At 45.1% G+C, this 18,705-nt stretch overlaps 1 protein-coding gene across 2 annotated transcripts in view; it reads left to right on the top strand.

Moving 5' to 3' along the window:
- The window catches only part of GRIK4 (glutamate ionotropic receptor kainate type subunit 4), a 276,706-nt gene that overhangs the window by 252,668 nt on the left and 5,333 nt on the right, over positions 1-18,705 (top strand). For both annotated transcript variants that reach the window (XM_030538143.1, XM_030538142.1), the window contains exons 14-18: positions 5,108-5,217; positions 7,621-7,794; positions 8,438-8,603; positions 14,914-15,139; positions 16,609-16,737. In XM_030538143.1, the coding sequence (XP_030394003.1) occupies positions 5,108-5,217; positions 7,621-7,794; positions 8,438-8,603; positions 14,914-15,139; positions 16,609-16,737 (805 nt within the window). The remainder of the gene's footprint in view (positions 1-5,107; positions 5,218-7,620; positions 7,795-8,437; positions 8,604-14,913; positions 15,140-16,608; positions 16,738-18,705) is intronic.

Here is an 18,705-nt window from a genome sequence, read left to right as displayed (position 1 = left end):
TCAGTGTTTTGATATGTGCTTTGTATGGCTCTGTAGGCAATAAGAAATATGGTCTTGATTACCCATCAGCTGAACAACAACAACAAGATAAAACAATTAAGCCTCTACTATCCCTCCCCCCGCCCTGTCTCAATACACAAGGCTGTTAAAGATGCAGCATCTGACACGAACATAAACAAACTCACACATACATATCTGTGTGCCGGGTTGTCTCCTGCCAAGAACAAACAAGTAATTAAAATCTAGTTAAAATTCCATTTCCTCTGGTACGTGCAGAATGAAGGATCAATGAGTTAACTGATCAAACAGGATCAGACCCTTTCATGCTTTCCAAGATCAAATGCATGTAAAGATTCCTGCCTTGCAATGCATGCTTTCTGCAACTCCAGCTCCCTCCATGTCCCAGATGTGTTTCTGAGAATTTCAGCCTGCTTGGGTTCTGGTGGGGTTTTTCTGTTTTCTCTTCCTCTTTCTCACACACGTTTAAAGGGAGGGGAATTGAGCATTGAGCATGCTCTGCTTCTGACTTGCTCTGTGACCTTGGGCAACTTCCCTCACCCCAAACACAAGCCTTACTTACCTGTCATGCAGGGAAATGGCAAGGATATTAGTACAGGGCTCTGGGGAGGTAACGACCTCTAACGGTGCAGCGTTAACGGTTGTTGCCCCTGAAACTAGACGAACATTTGAAACTGCTGCAGGTTAAATAAGTGTTTTGCAAATATTGTTGTGCCATGGGTCTGTTACTAAATCCTCAGCTACCTCATCAAGCATCAGTACGTAGAAATTGTCACGCTTCATCAGACTAGCTGTCTGTCTCCAACAGCAAGGTGCAAGGCACCCTGCACAAACACCACTCAATGGTGAACGACTGCGGCTGCAGTATTTCCTGTACCACAGCAGCCTGGGGGCAGTGGTGAGCAATCACTGGTGGATCTGTTTAGCAGCAGATCCCATCTGCATACCTCTTTCCCCCCACTTGCTATCCTTCCAAACCCTGCTGTGCAGGGAGCACCCCCAAACCCCAGAGGTGGATTCCGCAGCTTTGGACGCCACAAACCCTCTCCACCGCAGCACCACTGCTCAAACAGCAGCAGAATCACCCCAGGTGCCCTGCATTAGGTCCCTCTCCCGCCCTCTCGGAGTGGGTAGGGTTTTCCACTTTGCAGGAAGGTAGTGCATAAGAGCAGTGTGGCAATTAACGAATTAAACCAGTAAACATTTATTTAGCGGGGGAAGGGATGATAGCTCATTGTTGTAGTTTTCCTTCAAGGATTCTGTTTGCAGAGCAGACGAAGGCAACTCCAGATCCCCACCTGCTCTTCTCCTTGCCCATTCCTCGCACACAGAGAACTGCAGCTGACGTATGTTAATCCACGGCTCCAATCAGACAGTTCCTAACAAATAACTACAAATAAATGTCCTGCCGAGGAGTTGTCTCCACGTCTCAGCTCCCCCAGCCCACACCTTAATGACATTGTCTTTTATTTTCTGTTTAACCTCAGTTCCAAATCCTTTCTCTGTCTGCCCTCCTCCGACCACCGGGCTGTGTGTCTTTCCTATCACACATAATCAAATATGGCAGCTTTAAATGGGGCTGTCATTTTTTTCGGTTTCACATGTTGTGATATAATCAAGTATGGATTTCTGACACAGGGACTCTAATGGACTTTCTGACTCACGGGCTGCTGAGAGAGTCTCCCCCGCCCCCTGATCTTTGTCCAGCCAAGGGGATACTGCGGAGAGAAGCAGAGAATGAACATGAACTCTAGACAAGTGTTTGGACCAGGAAGAGGGCTGTTTTCTGCAGGGATCTGGGGGCACTAGAGCAGGAGAGTACTATTTGTCTTACAGTAACACATGCTGAGAGCACGGTCCCATTGTGCTGGGTGCTGCACAGACACATGGTGAGTCCTGACCTCCAAAGACTTACAATCTAAATAGACAGGACAGACAGAGGGTGCCCAAGGTCATACAGCAGGTCAATGGAAGACTCCCACAACAGCTCATGCTTTGCTCTCCACAGCTTCCCAGTTCAGTCCTCAATGTAACAACTGTCCCAGGTGCATACATTTTGGCTTTGACCTGGCACAGAGACCAAGTGGCTGGGCTGGCTTATAAAGAAAAAAAGTGCTCCCCTCCCAACAAGGTACAAGAAATAGAATTTATGATTCCTCACTACGTTGGTGAAAGAAAGGACCGAAAAATATCCCAAAGAAAGACACACAGCAAAGGTGTTACTATAAATAACTATAAACAGCATCAAGAATGTGGTCCACAATAACCTAATAGCCAGCTCTGAACCAGAGCTTCCTTATAGCTAAGCCTTTTTCCAGAGGTGTTGGCTGGTTATTTCAATCCAGGTTTTTGTGCCTCGGGCTAACTTTTGAGTCCCATTTGCGAACTTGCTGCAGTTGTGCTTCCTGCAGGGTTTGCCCAAGCTGGCTCTTCCAATAAGCAATAGCAGCCTCCAGCAGCCATCAGCAGTTTTTGCACAGGAGTATATGTGTAACCTACTGGTCAGCATGTTAGACATCTCCCCACTGTTCCTGTTTCACAGATGTGAATCTTACATCCCAGAGTGCCTGGTTCTCGAGTCTCTAACAGCTTGAGCTAATATATTCAGTTCTAGAGGTCCCCAGTTCATTTCCAAGTGTCGGCTGCCACACATTCATCTCCTTCCTTGTTTTCTAGACAAGATAAAGACAGACAGAATATTACAATGGGTAATGAAAGGAAGAGAGAGGAACCAGAGATGAATGTAGTGTTTCACGGTTCATTCCTATCCCCATTCACTTGCATGTTGGGTCTGGGGTTTTTGATTTGGTCCATCTTGACTTGAATTTGGGCCTTGGTTTGTTTTATAAGGCTCTTGAGATGTTATGATAGACCAGGGGTAGGCAACCTATGGGATTTAATTCCCAAAGTTCAAAAATCTATGAAAATCCATTTTTGCTTCAAAACAGGCATAGTTCATTGTGAAACTTGCCTCTGCAGGACAATTTCCCTTAACAGTCACTGACATTTCTCAGCCTGGAAAAAATATATTGTGGCTATATTTCTTTGGGATTTTTTTTTGGGTGGGGGACGGATTAATTGCTTTGGGTTTAAAGACAGCTACATAATTGGGAGTCTGATTTGTGAGGGAAGTGGGTTTCATAGGGGTTAGGGGTTATTTATTGTTATTACTTTGTAGTGCCATACCTGGGCAAAGTAAGCCAGTGGACTAAGGGGAAAGTGAAGTGGCGCTCTGTTGAAGATGAGTCCCATGTAAAGCAAAAGATCTCACAATTCAACAGCTGCCTCACTGGAAGTTCCTTCTCTCCGGGACAGACTCGGGGATGGCTGCTCAAGTGAGCTGGATTGAGCAAATGCCAGTATATGCTTGTGGGAGGCATCAGAGTGAGATACCAAGAAGGAAGGTACAGAGAACTCAGTTGAGATGTAACAGAAGGATCCATATACCAAGTCTCAATGTCCATCTCTCAGAGCTTGGAAATGATGCAGAGAGGGTGGAGAAAAGGCCATTTCTAGTCTGACTTTAATATAAGAAGATCTAAGTCTCAGCTGGCTTCAAGATCACAAGTGCTTTAGGAAATCATACACTAGGATGTTTGGTGATCGTGTGAGGGACTTAGCTGTCTATGTGGAAGTTGTAGATTCCTATGTGCAACAGGTTCATAGCCTAACTGGATCAACTCAGTTCTTCATCCTTCCATAATGGATCACTGCGTTGCATGCTTTTTCCTGTGTGTGTCTTTCTGCTGAGACCTTAAAAGCAAGTAGCTTGATTTGCACAAATGCTGAGTACCCACAATGCCCACACAGGTGTCAGGTGCCCAAAATCTCTGAATAACACATCACAAGATGCATTCTTCTTTGCATGGATATGAAGGAACTTATGGAGCTTATTCTGAAGGAGCAAGTCTTTATGCCAGTGTGCTTTGCCTCATTTTTTACTCCTCCCCCTGTGTATGCAGTGTGCAGTGGTGCTGAGGGATTGTAGCTCTCTCTATTTCAAAAGTGCTGTATCTGAGTGATTTGGAGGAGTGAGAAAAATTCTCAGCAAAACGGGACATGCTCAACATTTGAGATTCACCCCAATAAGAAAACTTCATGAAATTTCACAATTTTTTCTGCTCAAAAATTAAAGAATTTTGAGAGAAAAACAGCCTATTTTTTCCAACAGAGGAATGTCTGTTTTCAAAAAAGGTGGCTTTGCAAGAAAACTTGAAATTCAGACACGTTTCCTGAGATAAAGTAACCATTTTACTTAATTTTGCAGGAAAGGGTCATTTCAAGGGCTGGAGAAACAACATGGCAAATATTTCTTTTTCATGTAAAACTTTATGCAAACATTTTCTCCATTTCTCACTCTAATGTGGGCTCGGATGATCTTTTACTCACCTACAAATGCTCCCATTTACCACTACCTGGCTGTTATGTAAAGATTATTTGCATAAGTAATGATTGCAGGACCAGGGAATCACACTTCTGAGATTCTTCAGGTTCACTATAGAAATGTAGAAGAAAGATACTGGGTCAACTACCTCACTGGTGTATCTCCAGTGACGTCAGTGGAGTTATGCCAGCAGTAATTTTAGCCCATAGGGATATAAACCTTCATGCTTCAAGGTATATGCTAACCTCTAACTAATGAGGATCAGGAAGGAACTGTCCCTAAGGGTAGGTTATCCCATTACTGCAAGATTTATTGCACCTTCCTCTGAAGCAGCAGGTTCTGGCCACTGTCTGAGACAGGATGCTGGCCTAAGTGGAGCCCTGGTCTGATCTGGTCTGGTGATTCCCATGTTCCTATATTCCTATTATAATCAAAGTGAAGGGGTAAAGAAGAGGGCCCTACTGGGAAAAACATGTTGACTGGTGAGCTGCTGCAGAGTTTAATGCCTTGTTCCTTTTGCCCTCTGCTCTACCTGCATCTTCTCCAGATCATTTGCTCATCCCTTCTCTTGTTTGCCTGCATTAATCCTGCGTTGTGCCTGTGATTTCACTGCCGGTTCTACGTGTTTCGTTGTGTTATTTTGCAGAATGGACTTTTTGATTAAAAAACCAAAAACCTGCTGGACTCTTTTTGTCTCCATATTAGGGGCGCAAACCCGGCTACTTCTCTTTCCTGGACCCCTTTTCTCCTGGTGTCTGGCTCTTCATGTTACTTGCCTACCTGGCTGTCAGCTGTGTCCTCTTCCTGGTTGCTCGGTACTGTTACTTATATTCCAGTTCCTTTCCCATCCTCATGGTGCCACCTAGTGTCAGAATTTGAGAACTCCATGAGGGGGGTGCGGGGAGGGGTTAGGTTTGGGGGTGTCTGCTTTGGGCAAAAGTTTGGGAGCAATAATAACGGGGGTTGGGTGTCAGATCATTCACCACCCACATCTGTCTGTCTTTGCTGTTCAGACACATGCACAAACACATGCCACTGATGTAAATGGCAGTCCTTTGACTCCCATTGAGAAGTACTGGCATCGTCGCAATAAGACAGGGGCAGTAGCAGATCAGCATGCATTTAGCTGCATTGGTATTAGCCAGAGCCGAAGGCAGCTTTAAAGTCTGGAAGGGGGAGGTTTGAGATTAGGTCTCATGGAGCACAAATGGGCAGAGCCTTGCTCTGTTTGCTTGCTAAATTCATCACAGAGAAGCCCAGCTGAGCGCTTTCAATGGGAACCATGAAGGCCAGCAGATCCGGAGAGATGACAGGATGTAGAGATCATCCTCAGAAAACAAGTTCACAAGCGTTCCCAGGATTTCTGCTGGTTTCTCCTACCCTGTCAGGGCCCTGAGTGTACAGAGATTGGAAACAGCATTAGCATCTTTCTGGAGACTCACAGTTTAAGTACTGGTCTTGCTGGACCGGTGTCAGCTCAGGTTACCTGTGGCCAGGTGTAATCATTTTACTGAAGGCTCCTCGGCCGTAGTTCTCCAGTCGTGGAGGGAGAGGGGGACGACCATGTTACAATGCTGTTTTCCCCCAACCCAGTAATAACATGGTTCTTTTGGGAGTCTGGATGGGCTCCTCAAATGTTCTCTGTGTCCTGGCAGTGCCCAAGGGCACTGTTTCAGGGCCTGGCTAATACCCAACCTTCATTACAAAATGGAACTGTGTAGTCACTGAGTCCCCTGGCCTGGCTGGAGTTGTAATGTTGACAGGGCTTTAATGGTTTTCAGAATTGTGTTACAGCTTCAATAACACAGCTCTGTAAACCATTTAACAATGCAGTCAGGCACTGCGTGCACTGACATTTGGAGCCAGGGTACATGTACATGTTCTGTACATGTTTTAAACATGATTCTCTAGGATGGTGCTTATATGGTTTCTGATCTCAGTGGAGGCAGATTCTTAGAAAACACTCTCCCAATGTGCTCAGGAGTTTGTAGTTCACTGCAGGCCTATTGGCCCTTGCGATTGGCAGAAAAGCTTCTCTTGGGACAGCATTTTGCTGTCAAACATCCAAAGAGAGGAAACGCCACCTCTCTGGAGTCACAACAAGGCACAATGAGATTCAGAAGCAATAATACATACCGTAGTTTGGCTAATGTCAGTGTGAGCCGGTGGAGTCCCCACCCAGTTCCCAACACAAACTGCAATCGTAGCATCAAAAAATCAACCGTCTGGGATCTGGTTTTATTAATAACACCACCACATGCACCCCAACTCCAGCCTTCTCCCTCGGTTTGGCTGCTCCTATGGTTCCTCCCCATCTGCCCCAGCTCCTGGATCCCTCTCCCAGAGGGCTGCTCCCAATTCCATGTGGAGTGTAGGGAAGCACACCACCCTTAACAATCATTAATCTGCAGATCTGTCTAGAGTCCCAGACTCCTGCTTAATGGCTGAGTCAGCCAGAGAATCCAGACACCTTATTACACTGACAAAGTTTGCACCAGTTCCCTCTTGCAGCAAATCTGCCTATCCATCCCTTGGGCCACTGTGCATGCCTCAGTTAGTAGAAGGAGGAACCCTCACTCAGAAAAGAGTTGCAACTGCAGGAACAAGAATCCCTCCAGCCTGACAACTTGTGTGTGCCTGGGCCGCATTTCTAAGGATGCTGGCTGCGAGAGCAAGCCAGCCACAAGAGGATTTCTCCTTCTACCAGGAAAAGGGGGATGAAAAAAAGACGTGGGCCTGGGGGGTGAGAAAGAGATGGAAAGAGAGGAAGTTGAGGTGGGCGATGAGAGCCACTTTGCTGATTCACAGGCTAGGTGCTTAAATAACAAATCAGCTGTGATGCCGGTGAATTCTGTCCCTCCCTAGCACTGATGCTACATGGGAAGCGAAGTAAGTGCAACTCTGGAGATATGAGCTACAGTAATTTCAATGACATGCCACAGCCAGGTTGATCTAGCAATCGTTATCCTTTCTACAGTGTGTTCCATGTGGATTTCAGCTCCACCCCCGTGAGCTAATCAGAGCACACAGCACTTTCTAAACACCAGGCTCCAACTTTGTGTTTGAACTCTGCAATGAGCCCCTTGATGCCTGTTGTCAGCAAAGTGTTTCCTGCTTAGAAATTCTGCCTCCTGGACAGTTAGAGCCTCATCACTTTTCTTTTCCCCCTCCTGTATACGGGATTTCCTGTAACATGAACATGTTCCTTGTCACTGCAGACTGACGCCATATGAGTGGTACAGCCCCCACCCCTGCTCGCAAGGGAGGTGCAATCTCCTAGTGAACCAGTACTCTCTCGGCAACAGCCTGTGGTTTCCAGTTGGGGGTTTCATGCAGCAAGGATCTACTATTGCCCCTCGAGCTCTGTCCACACGGTGCGTCAGTGGAGTTTGGTAAGGAAACATGCCCATCAGAACTGTAAACAGCCTACAGTCATGGTTCAGGGTGCTGTAGTGTCGCTACTGTAAGCTCTGTCAGAGCGTTAGGGTAAAACACCATGATATCATTTTTACAAGGGTTCTGATATGTTGGCCGACAGCAGACGAGTCTCGGATAGTAGGTTATTACTTCACACTCCTCCCGAAGGAGCTCCAGATTGGGGGAATTATGCTACCAGAATGCTCCCTATTAAATTTACGGCCATCCCCAAGCAGAGGGCCGCTAACTTGTTGGGCTCCAAATCCACTCTGTGTGGTCATCTCTGGAGATATTTAAGAATGGGTTAGATAAATGTCTATCAGGGATGGGCTAGACAGTATTTGGTCCTGCCATGAGGGCAGGGGACTGGACTCGATGACCTCTCGAGGTCTCTTCCAGTCCTAGAGTCTATGAGTTTGTAGGCTTCAGATGAAGAAGCTTTGGGTTTTCAGGGAACTTTGCATGTGTTTGGCCTATTGCTGGGCCTTTACTGGAAGCAGCAGTCCACAGCAGCTCTGAGCATTTGGCCTGTCACTCCAGGAGGGGTAAGAGGAGTGAGATCAGATTGAATCCTAGGGGGAATCTCAGTTCACCTTTTCTTCATCCTTCCTTCCCCAGGTGGGCATTCACCCTAATCATCATTTCCTCCTACACGGCCAACCTGGCAGCCTTTCTGACTGTGCAGCGGATGGATGTACCCATAGAATCGGTGGATGACCTGGCTGACCAGACAGCTATTGAGTATGGCACCATTCACGGAGGCTCCAGCATGACCTTTTTCCAGGTGAACCCCATTCTCTTGCTATCAGGGAGTGGGGGAGCCCTCTGTTAGAATCAGATGTTCCCCAGATAATACACCTTGTCCTGTCTTCGGTGTGTCCCATTCTAGTCTCCGGTTTGTGCGGGAAATTCTAGGAGAGCCCAGACCAACTGGCATCCGTAGCAGTTTGAGCCCATTTCATAGTCACTGATATCATAATGAGATTATTTATATGGTCCCATTTGTGTGCACGGTGCCTTATAGACATGTACGAAGTCAAGGCTCCTTGACCATTAGACTGATAACATAGCAAGAAATATGAGTAGACTGGGATTAGGATGGGAAGAGGGGAATCTGAGTTTGTAAGGGTTATTTACAAAGAAATTTCTGTTTTTTTCTTGGTTGTATTTTCAGTGGGCCAAATTTTCAACTCCTTAATTCAGATTGTATCCTCAACCTAACCTCCTGCTGAGTGATAGACTGAATCTAAGGAGAGTTGTCCTCAGGGTTGGGCACAAAAGCTCAGATCCTAGTTTTGAGGAGCTGGGCCAAGTTGCTCAGAGACCAGAGGTGAGACCAGATTGTGCCAGAGCTGAGATAAGTGAGGGAAGGCTAAGAGGTGAAATTTGAAGGAGGCATTTCCTAGCACAACAATGGAAACACTCCTTGGAAGCTAGATGCCTTGTTTCATGGGATATTTTTGCAGGACAGCCAGGTAAATGCCTAGCTTCTCATATTTAGAAGATCAGTTTGTGCACAGAACACCAGAGAATGGGTAGTAAAGTTGTCCGTAGCCATACGCTGTACCCACCTGATAATATCATCTGTCATAAACGGATAGTTAAAAGTTAATAGAACAGAAGTACTTCATGTCTCTTTTGCCTGTAAAGGGTTAACAAGATCAGTGAGCCTGGCTGTCACCTGACTAGAGGACTAATCAGGGGACAGGATACTTTCAAATCTTGAGGGAGGGAAGCGGGGAAAGGCCTTATTTGCGCATAGACTGGCTAACCTAGTAAGGAGGGCTTTAAACTAGGTTCGACGGGGACAGGTGAGCAAAGCCCACAGGTAAGTGGGGAACAAGACCTGGGAGATGGGTTGGAAACAGGAGGGAGCACGGGCTATAATGGCAGAGAGGAAGGAGGGTCAGGGCGAAGCTGGGAGGCAAGATCAAACCAGTATCTTAGATGCCTTTATACAAATACAAGAAGTATGGGTAATAAGCAGGAAGAACTGGAAGTGCTAATAAATAAATACAACTATGACATTATTGGCATTACTGAAACTTGGTGGGATAATACACACGACTGGAATGTTGGTGTGGATGGGTATAGTTTGCTCAGGAAGGATAGAAAGGGGAAAAAGGGAGGAGGTGTTGCCTTATATATTAAAAATGTACACACTTGGACTGAGGTGGAGATGGACATAGGAGACGGAAGGGTGGAGAGTCTCTGGGTTAGGGTAAAAGGGGTAAAAAACACAGGTGATGTCGTGCTGGGAGTCTACTACAGGCCACCTAATCAGGCGGAAGAGGTGGATGAGGCTTTTTTCAAACAACTAAGAAAATCATCCAAAGCCCAAGATTTGGTGGTGATGGGGGACTTCAACTATCCAGATATATGTTGGGAAAATAACACCGCGGGGCACAGACTATCCAATAAGTTCCTGGACTGCATTGCAGACAACTTTTTATTTCAGAAAGTTGAAAAAGCTACTAGGGGGGAAGCTGTTCTAGACTTGATTTTAACCAATAGGGAGGAACTTGTTGAGAATTTAAAAGTAGAAGGAAGCTTGGGTGAAAGTGATCATGAAATCATAGAATTTGCAATTCTAAGGAAGGGTAGAAAGGAGTACAGCAGAATAGAGACAATGGATTTCAGGAAGGCGGATTTTGGTAAGCTCAGAGAGCTGATAGGCAAGGTCCCATGGGAATTAAGACTGAGGGGAAAAACAACTGAGGAAAGTTGGCAGTTTTTCAAAGGGACGCTATTAAGGGCCCAGAAGCAAGTTATTCCGATGGTTAGGAAAGATAGAAAATGTGGCAAAAGACCACCTTGGCTTACCCTTGAGATCTTGCGTGACCTACAAAGTAAAAAGGCGGCATATAAAAAATGGAAACTAGGTCAGATCACGAAGGATGAATATAGGCAAATAACACAGGAATGCAGAGGCAAGATTAGAAAAGCAAAGGCACAAAATGAACTCAAACTAGCTATGGGAATAAAGGGAAACAAGAAGACTTTTTATCAATACATTAGAAGCAAGAGGAAGACTAAGGACAGGGTAGGCCCACTGCTCAATGAGGAGGGGGAAACAGTAACGGGAGACTTGGAAATGGCAGAGATGCTTAATGACTTCTTTGTTTCGGTCTTCACTGAGAAGTCTGAAGGAATGTCTAGTATAGTGAATGCTTACGGGAAGAGGGTAGGTTTAGAAGAGAAAATAAGGAAAGAGCAAGTAAAAAATCACTTAGAAAAGTTAGATGCCTGCAAGTCACCAGGGCCTGATGAAATGCATCCTAGAATACTCAAGAAGTTAATAGAGGAGGTATCTGAACCTCTAGCTATTATCTTTGGGAAATCATGGGAGACGGGGGAGATTCCAGAAGACTGGAAGGGGGCATATATAGTGCCCATCTATAAAAAGGGAAATAAAAACAACCCAGGAAACTACAGACCAGTTAGTTTAACTTCTGTGCCAGGGAAGATAATGGAGCAGGTAATCAAAGAAATCATCTGCAAACACTTGGAAGATGGTAAGGTGATAGGGAATAGCCAGCATGGATTTGTAAAGAACAAATCGTGTCAAACTAATCTGATAGCATTCTTTGATAGGATAACGAGCCTTGTGGATAAGGGAGAAGCGGTGGATGTGATATACCTAGACTTTAGTAAGGCATTTGATACGGTTTCGCATGATATTCTTATAGATAAGCTAGGAAAGTACAATTTAGATGGGGCTACTATAAGGTGGGTGCATAACTGGCTGGATAACCGTACTCAGAGAGTAGTTGTTAATGGCTCCCAATCCTGCTGGAAAGGTATAACAAGTGGGGTTCCGCAGGGGTCTGTTTTGGGACCGGTTCTGTTCAATATCTTCATCAACGATTTAGATGTTGGCATAGAAAGTACGCTTATTAAGTTTGCGGATGATACCAAACTGGGAGGGATTGCAACTGCTCTGGAGGACAGGGTCAAAATTCAAAATGATCTGGACAAATTGGAGAAATGGTCTGAGGTAAACAGGATGAAGTTCAATAAAGATAAATGCAAAGTGCTCCACTTAGGAAGGAACAATCAGTTTCACACATACAGAATGGGAAGAGACTGTCTAGGAAGGAGTATGGCAGAAAGAGATCTAGGGGTCATAGTGGACCACAAGCTTAATATGAGTGAACAGTGTGATACTGTTGCAAAAAAAGCAAACATGATTCTGGGATGCATTAACAGGTGTGTTGTAAACAAGACACGAGAAGTCATTCTTCCGCTTTACTCTGTGCTGGTTAGGCCTCAACTGGAGTATTGTGTCCAGTTCTGGGCATCGCATTTCAAGAAAGATGTGGAGAAATTGGAGAGGGTCCAGAGAAGAGCAACAAGAATGATTAAAGGTCTTGAGAACATGACCTATGAAGGAAGGCTGAAGGAATTGGGTTTATTTAGTTTGGAAAAGAGAAGACTGAGAGGGGACCTGATATCAGTTTTCAGGTATCTAAAAGGGTGTCATCAGGAGGAGGGAGAAAACTTGTTCACCTTAGCCTCCAATGATAGAACAAGAAGCAATGGGCTTAAACTGCAGCAAGGGAGATTTAGGTTGGACGTTAGGAAAAAGTTCCTAACTGTCAGGGTAGTTAAACACTGGAATAGATTGCCTAGGGAAGTTGTGGAATCTCCATCGCTGGAGATATTTAAGAGTAGGTTAGATAAATGTCTATCAGGGATGGTCTAGACAGTATTTGGTCCTGCCATGAGGGCAGGGGACTGGACTCGATGACCTCTCGAGGTCCCTTCCAGTCCTAGAGTCTATGAGTCTATGTGTGCTGTTAGTGTTTGGTTGTTGTTCTCTCTGGGTTCTCAGAGGAACCAGACGTGCAACCAGGTTGCTCTCCAATCTCCCTGATACAGTCTCTTATATGTCCAGAATAGTAAGGGCTGGGTAGATAAGGCGAATTAGGCTTATGTTTGTTTTCTTTATTTGCAAATGTGTATTTGCCTGGAAGGAGCTCAAATTTGTATTTTGCTGAAAGGATTTTTATTTGTACTTGTATACTTTAGGCTGGGAGGGTATTCCCAGTGTCTATAGCTGAAAGACCCTGTAACATATTCCATCTTAAATTTACAAAGATAATTTTTACTGTTTTTTCTTTCTTTAATTAAAAGCTTTTCTTGTTTAAGAACCTGATTGTTTTTTTATTCTGGTGAGACCCCGGGGGACTGGGTCTGGATCCGCCAGGGAATTGGTGGGGAGAAAGGGAAGGGGGAGAGAGAGGTTAATTTTCTCTCTGTGTTAGGATTACTTTCTCTCTCAGGGAGAGTCTGGGAGGGGGAGAGAGAAGGAAGGGGGGAAGGTGAATTTTCCTCTCTGTTTTAAGATTCAAGGAGTTTGAATCACAATGATCTTCCAAGGTAACCCAGGGAGGGGAAGACTGGGAGAGGCAACGGTGAGGGAAAGGGTTTACTTTCCTTGTGTTAAGATCCAGAGGGTCTGGGTCTTGGGGGTCCCAGGGCAAGGTTTTGGGGGGACCAGAGTGTACCAGGCACTGGAATTCCTGGTTGGTGGCAGCGCTACAAGTACTAAGCTGGTAATTGAGCTTAGAGGAATTCATGCTGGTACCCCACCTTTTGGACGCTAAGGTTCAGAGTGGGGAATTATACCATGACACCATCCGTGACAGGTAAGTATTTTGAGCCAATTTTTCCTAAGTGCGTATGTATTCTTAGGCGGCCCTAACTTCTGCACATGCAAGACTCAGCTTGTATCAGCACATAGGTGTTGGCCAATCCTGATTTGCACAAGCAGACCTGTGTGCGCTGGTGCAAATCAGGATTGGTGCAGGTGTTTAGTGTCTGCTCACATGCAAGTCAGGCATATGCAAAGGTTTTCACACCATTTAGCCCATCATACACTTCCGTATATCTCTGCATTTCCCTGTTCTGTCCAGAGTAGGAATGAATGAGTTGATCTTTTGCACAGCGGTTTGAATACACAAAAAGATGTACAAGGATTATTTATTTATTAAATGCTGAATTATCAAGGGGTGAGCGCTTTTCTCAGTATATTTTCGGTTTGAATTGAAGCAGGAAGCCCTCGAAATCTCATGAGTGAGTCTGATCTTTCCAGTCCAATTTTGCAGACCCAAGAGGTTTGGCAAAGGGACGCTTACGCAGAATGCTGTGTCTAACACTAATTGAACAGAGAATGAGTGAATAAAAAAACTGTGCCTAATGCATTTACTTAGTCGTCCTCTCTTCAGGGACACTGCAAGTTACAAATCATGGGCTTGAGTCTCCATTGCATCTTGCATAGTCATTTACACCCGTGTAAACGGAGTAAAAAGTAAATCAGCGTATGGCATTTTTACCCCCGTTTTGCAATCACTTAGCATTGGCATAAGTGATTGCACAAGGTGCAGGGCGACAGAGCCCCTCTTATATTAAATAATAATAATTAATCGTAAAAACTTAGAAATACTAAATCTGAGTAAATTTTAACTGTAACTTGATTTCAGTATCTATGCTGGTGGTTTAATGTTTCCCTTCACTTGGCTCAGGAAGTAGAGATTACCTTAGTCACTTTCCCTTTTGTTTCAAACACAAAATCCTAGATTCCAATAGCCGTAAATTTGGAGGGAAATCAGATTGGATGTTATTACTGGTCCCAATATGGGGCCTGATCCAAAGCCCATTGAAGTCAATGGGCTGCACCAAAACCCCAGATCTAAACATCCTCAGACTCCAAGAAAGTTTGGGTCCAAACTTTGTGGCCTAGAGGTTTTGGGTCTTCACACTCTTTCATTCTCAGTGCTGCAATGTTTGGGTTGCAATTGCTGCATGGGAGTGTTGGTTGATTTAAAAGAAAACCAGCCAAACAAAAATATTTGCCACTGGACTTAGTTTTTCAAATGTCATTGTGAAAACATATTTTTCATGTTTTATAATTTTAAAAAATGTTTTAAAGCTGGGAGCTTCAAAGGAGCCTAAGGGAATTGGGGCATCTGGCCCCCTTAAGCTTCTTGCAAAAGTCTCAGCCTTCTATTTCAATACATTTATTAATTTGGGACCTAACCTGTCACATGGGGTTCCCTGCAATAGCTCTTCTTCCTTCCTCTTTCTTGCAGAATTCCCGTTACCAGACGTACCAGCGGATGTGGAATTACATGTACTCCAAGCAGCCAAGTGTGTTCGTGAAGAGCACGGAGGAAGGGATCGCGAGGGTGCTGAATTCCAACTACGCTTTCCTGCTGGAGTCCACCATGAACGAGTATTACCGTCAGCGCAATTGCAACCTCACGCAGGTCGGGGGCCTTCTGGACACCAAGGGCTACGGGATTGGCATGCCAGTCGGTAGGCGGTGAAGAAAAATTATAGCTATTCTCAGCTCTCTGCAGAGGATCAGAGCATTTGAAAGGCTGAAACAGCTCTAGGAGTGATGTCACTTGTCACAGATGTGCCATGTGTCAATTTTATTTCAAAGAGACACCATCCAGAGGAAAAATCAAATGTATTTTAATTGTTCGTCTGCATCCCTTTAGATTATATAAAATGAAAGATTTTAAAAATATGCCATTATTTTTGCTCCATTTGTGCTCGTTGTTTGCTGCTTTGCCCTTCACTCAGCACAAAAAGTGAAACTAGATTTGTTAGGTTCACTTCCTGCTTCTAGCTCCAGTGCACAGCTGTAAAATAACCGCTGAGAACCCCAGGGATTTTATCACAAGTCTGGTGTTTTCCTTGGAGCCTCAGCTCCTGGATTCAGGTTATTAGCAGAGAATCTCAGCTTTCATTTTTTGGAAAATGAAAATGTCTTTAGCCCTCGTGGTTGAAGAGAAAAGCATGAAATGTGAACCTTAAAAGGTTCCAACTCTAACTGACAAATAAAAAGGGCCTCAAATTTGTTATCTATAAATATCTCTTGATTCTTAGGCCAGTCTCATGATTTGTGGGGAGGGGGGGCCTGTTTAGTGACTTTTGAATACTTGGGGCTAGCAACGTTGAAATAGTGTCAGCAATAGCTTCCTTTCTGGTTATCATACACATTGCTATTGTCTTTGGATTGTTACTATTGTAGAGGACAGTTTAAATCCTAGAATAACTGTATTTTAACATTTCCATTAGGTTTTGTTTAAAAAAAAAACAAAAAAACTTTCATTTACTAAATCTAAATTACAGGCTTAAACTAGCTGGCTGCGTCCTGTGAAACAGTAGAATTACAGTGGATAAAGCACATGCTGCTACTTTTTACACTGGTGGAATTTCATTGAGTTGCTCTGAATTTACCCTGTTGTACAGCATAATCTGTCTGAGGGTCTGTCTTCTGGATCTCTGATAGTGAAGAGTCTGATAGTGAGCGTCTGGGTTTGCCTGGTGGTTAGATGAATTGTTGCTATAGACAAAAAGCGGTTTCCATTCTTGTCCTCTACTCCATATGGGACTGATGGCCAGAACAGAGCTACAGTTACAGGCACAAGGAGAAGGAATTGGATGATTCAGGGGAATGGGAATGAGATGTGCAGTTGCACATTTGAATCTTGCCCAGCATGGCAGCGACCAAAAGTTTTTCCGTTATGCTGGCTGTGTGGCAGCCTTTGATCCCCACCTGGTCCACAGGGAACAAATCATCGCCCACAGCTGGCACTGATTTGTTGGTCGTCTCAACGGCAAGGACGGAATGGGCCATCAGGACTGTACTCCCCTCTACCTGCTTGGAAGGGGAGTTCTCTCCAGTTCAGGCACATTGACAGGGCAGCGTCTGTGGTGTCGGGAGGGGAGCTACCTAAACTATATTTTAACTGCCCTCCCCCTGGGTGTTCCAGGCTCCATATTCCGAGATGAATTCGACCTGGCCATTCTCCAGCTGCAAGAGAACAACCGCCTGGAAATCTTGAAGCGAAAGTGGTGGGAAGGAGGAAAGTGCCCCAAAGAGGAAGACCACAGAGCCAAAGGTAAACCCTGATTCTCAGAGACGCAGGTGCCTCCTGCGTGGTACAGAGTCTATTAATAAGGATGTACAGCAGACACATTATTATAGATGCTAGCAGAATGAGCTCACGCACCATCCACGAGCGATACCAGACAGAGGTTTGGTTTGGTTTTGAAATTATTCTGACCTGAGATTTCTTCCTTAACAATGCAAGGAGTAAACCAAACAGCTCTGCTGAACCTCATGCTGTGTGTCTTTGCCTAGGGCAGACATAGTAGCAACAACCAAATGACAAATCTTGGAGGCATATGGAGGGTAAATTAGCTTCTAATGAATGTTCTCAGCATTACATGGGAAAATAGATGGCTGAAAGGATTGCATCCAGATCCTGGACTCCTTTAAGAGAAAATGGAATTTCATCACAGAACCTTTGGTTAATAGGTTAATCTACAGCTCCTTTAGAACAGGAAAGGGGGAGCGGGGACTTTATTAATAAGGTTTTAAAACGGAAGAGCACATCCTTGTGGGTAAAGCAATGCATGGCCTTAGGCTGACGTCCCAGCGTTAGGAACAGTTGCCAGCTTAAAGCAATCACTACATTTTTGGCAGTTGCTCTAACTTAAGCAAGCGTTTGGGTTTTTTTTTTTCCTGCAAGGCTAAAAGATTCCCTGGCTGAGAGAACAGCCTTTTGACCCTTACAAGCCCAGAGGTGAAGAGCCAAGCAGGCTTCCGATGGCCATTTCGTTTACCTGGCACATCTGACGCGAGGGTTTTTTTCAGTTTATAAGCCAGAATGTATGGACCACACACGGGCTTTCTCTGGCATTGACACTTCCTCCGTATGCTGCTTTTCTGCCAGAAAACCCTGCTGTGTACTTCAGATCATAGAGAAGAATGCTGGTTGCTGGGAGTTACAGGTGTGAGCTGAGCCCCAATATCTGGAATTGGATTCCAGATTCCTTGGGTCTCGGTTTCTAGGTCAGCCCCTTATCTTTCCCAGAGGAAGGATGATCCAGTGAGCACTAGCCTGGGACATGGAAGACCTGAGTTTAAGTCCCCGCTCCACCACAGACTTCCTCTGTGATTTTGGACAAGTCACTTTGTCCATCTCTCAGTTCCCCTTCTCTGCAACAAGGATAACAGCAATTCCTACCGCACAGGGGGATATGGAGTGCAATACATTAAAGAGTATGAGATGCTCTGTCTGATCCTACAGTAATGGGCATCAGAGAAGTGCTATGGATAGAGTCTCTTGAGGCCATTTGGAAAACGTGCACCCTGCCTTGGATTCCACGCCCATCCAAAGCACAGGGATGTTTGGCGGCAGGGTTTCCGTTAAACCCCCAAAGTTTTGGGGGAAGGAAGCGTGGGGAGCAGAGAGGATGTCTAGATATGCTGCTCCTGGTTTGACTTGTTCTGTTCCATTGCAAGTGGCCCCCAATTGTGAGCAAAACAGGCCTAAGCACAAGTAGCTCAAATTCTCTTTTAAAATCACACAATAATCCCTATTTCTAACCATTCAGCACCAGTCCCAGGCCCCTCTCATTGGGAGTATTGGATTACAGGAGAGTCTGAGTGCCTTGTTGGACAGAAACTGCTGCCCAGTGACTTGCGAGAGCGCTAATTGCTTTATCTTGACATCCCAAATGCATAACCAAGCTTCAAAGGGATGAAAATCAACTGATAAATTATTAAAGGCATTACCTTCCATGGATGGGAGGGGCACTCAGCAAGCTCTGCAGAGAGCAAACTCCAAACAGGCCCTGAAGGGCAAAATCAGAAAAAGGGGCCAGTTCTGGTGTAGGTGGAGCAGGGGGACTTAGAAGCCAGGACTTCTGGGTTCTGTTCCTGGCTCTGCCATTGACTTACTGCATGGCATCAGGCATGTCACTACCCTATTCTGTGCCTCAGTTTCCCCATTTGTGGAACTGGGATGGTAATAATCAGCTTGCAAGAGCTGTATGGAGTTAGCGAAAAGTGCTTGGGAGGA

Source organism: Gopherus evgoodei, chromosome 19, assembly GCF_007399415.2.
Source record: "Gopherus evgoodei ecotype Sinaloan lineage chromosome 19, rGopEvg1_v1.p, whole genome shotgun sequence".
NCBI classification, from domain to species: domain Eukaryota; kingdom Metazoa; phylum Chordata; order Testudines; family Testudinidae; genus Gopherus; species Gopherus evgoodei.
The sequence above is the reverse complement of the archived record's forward strand: the minus strand, read 5'-3'. Positions and strand labels throughout refer to the sequence as shown.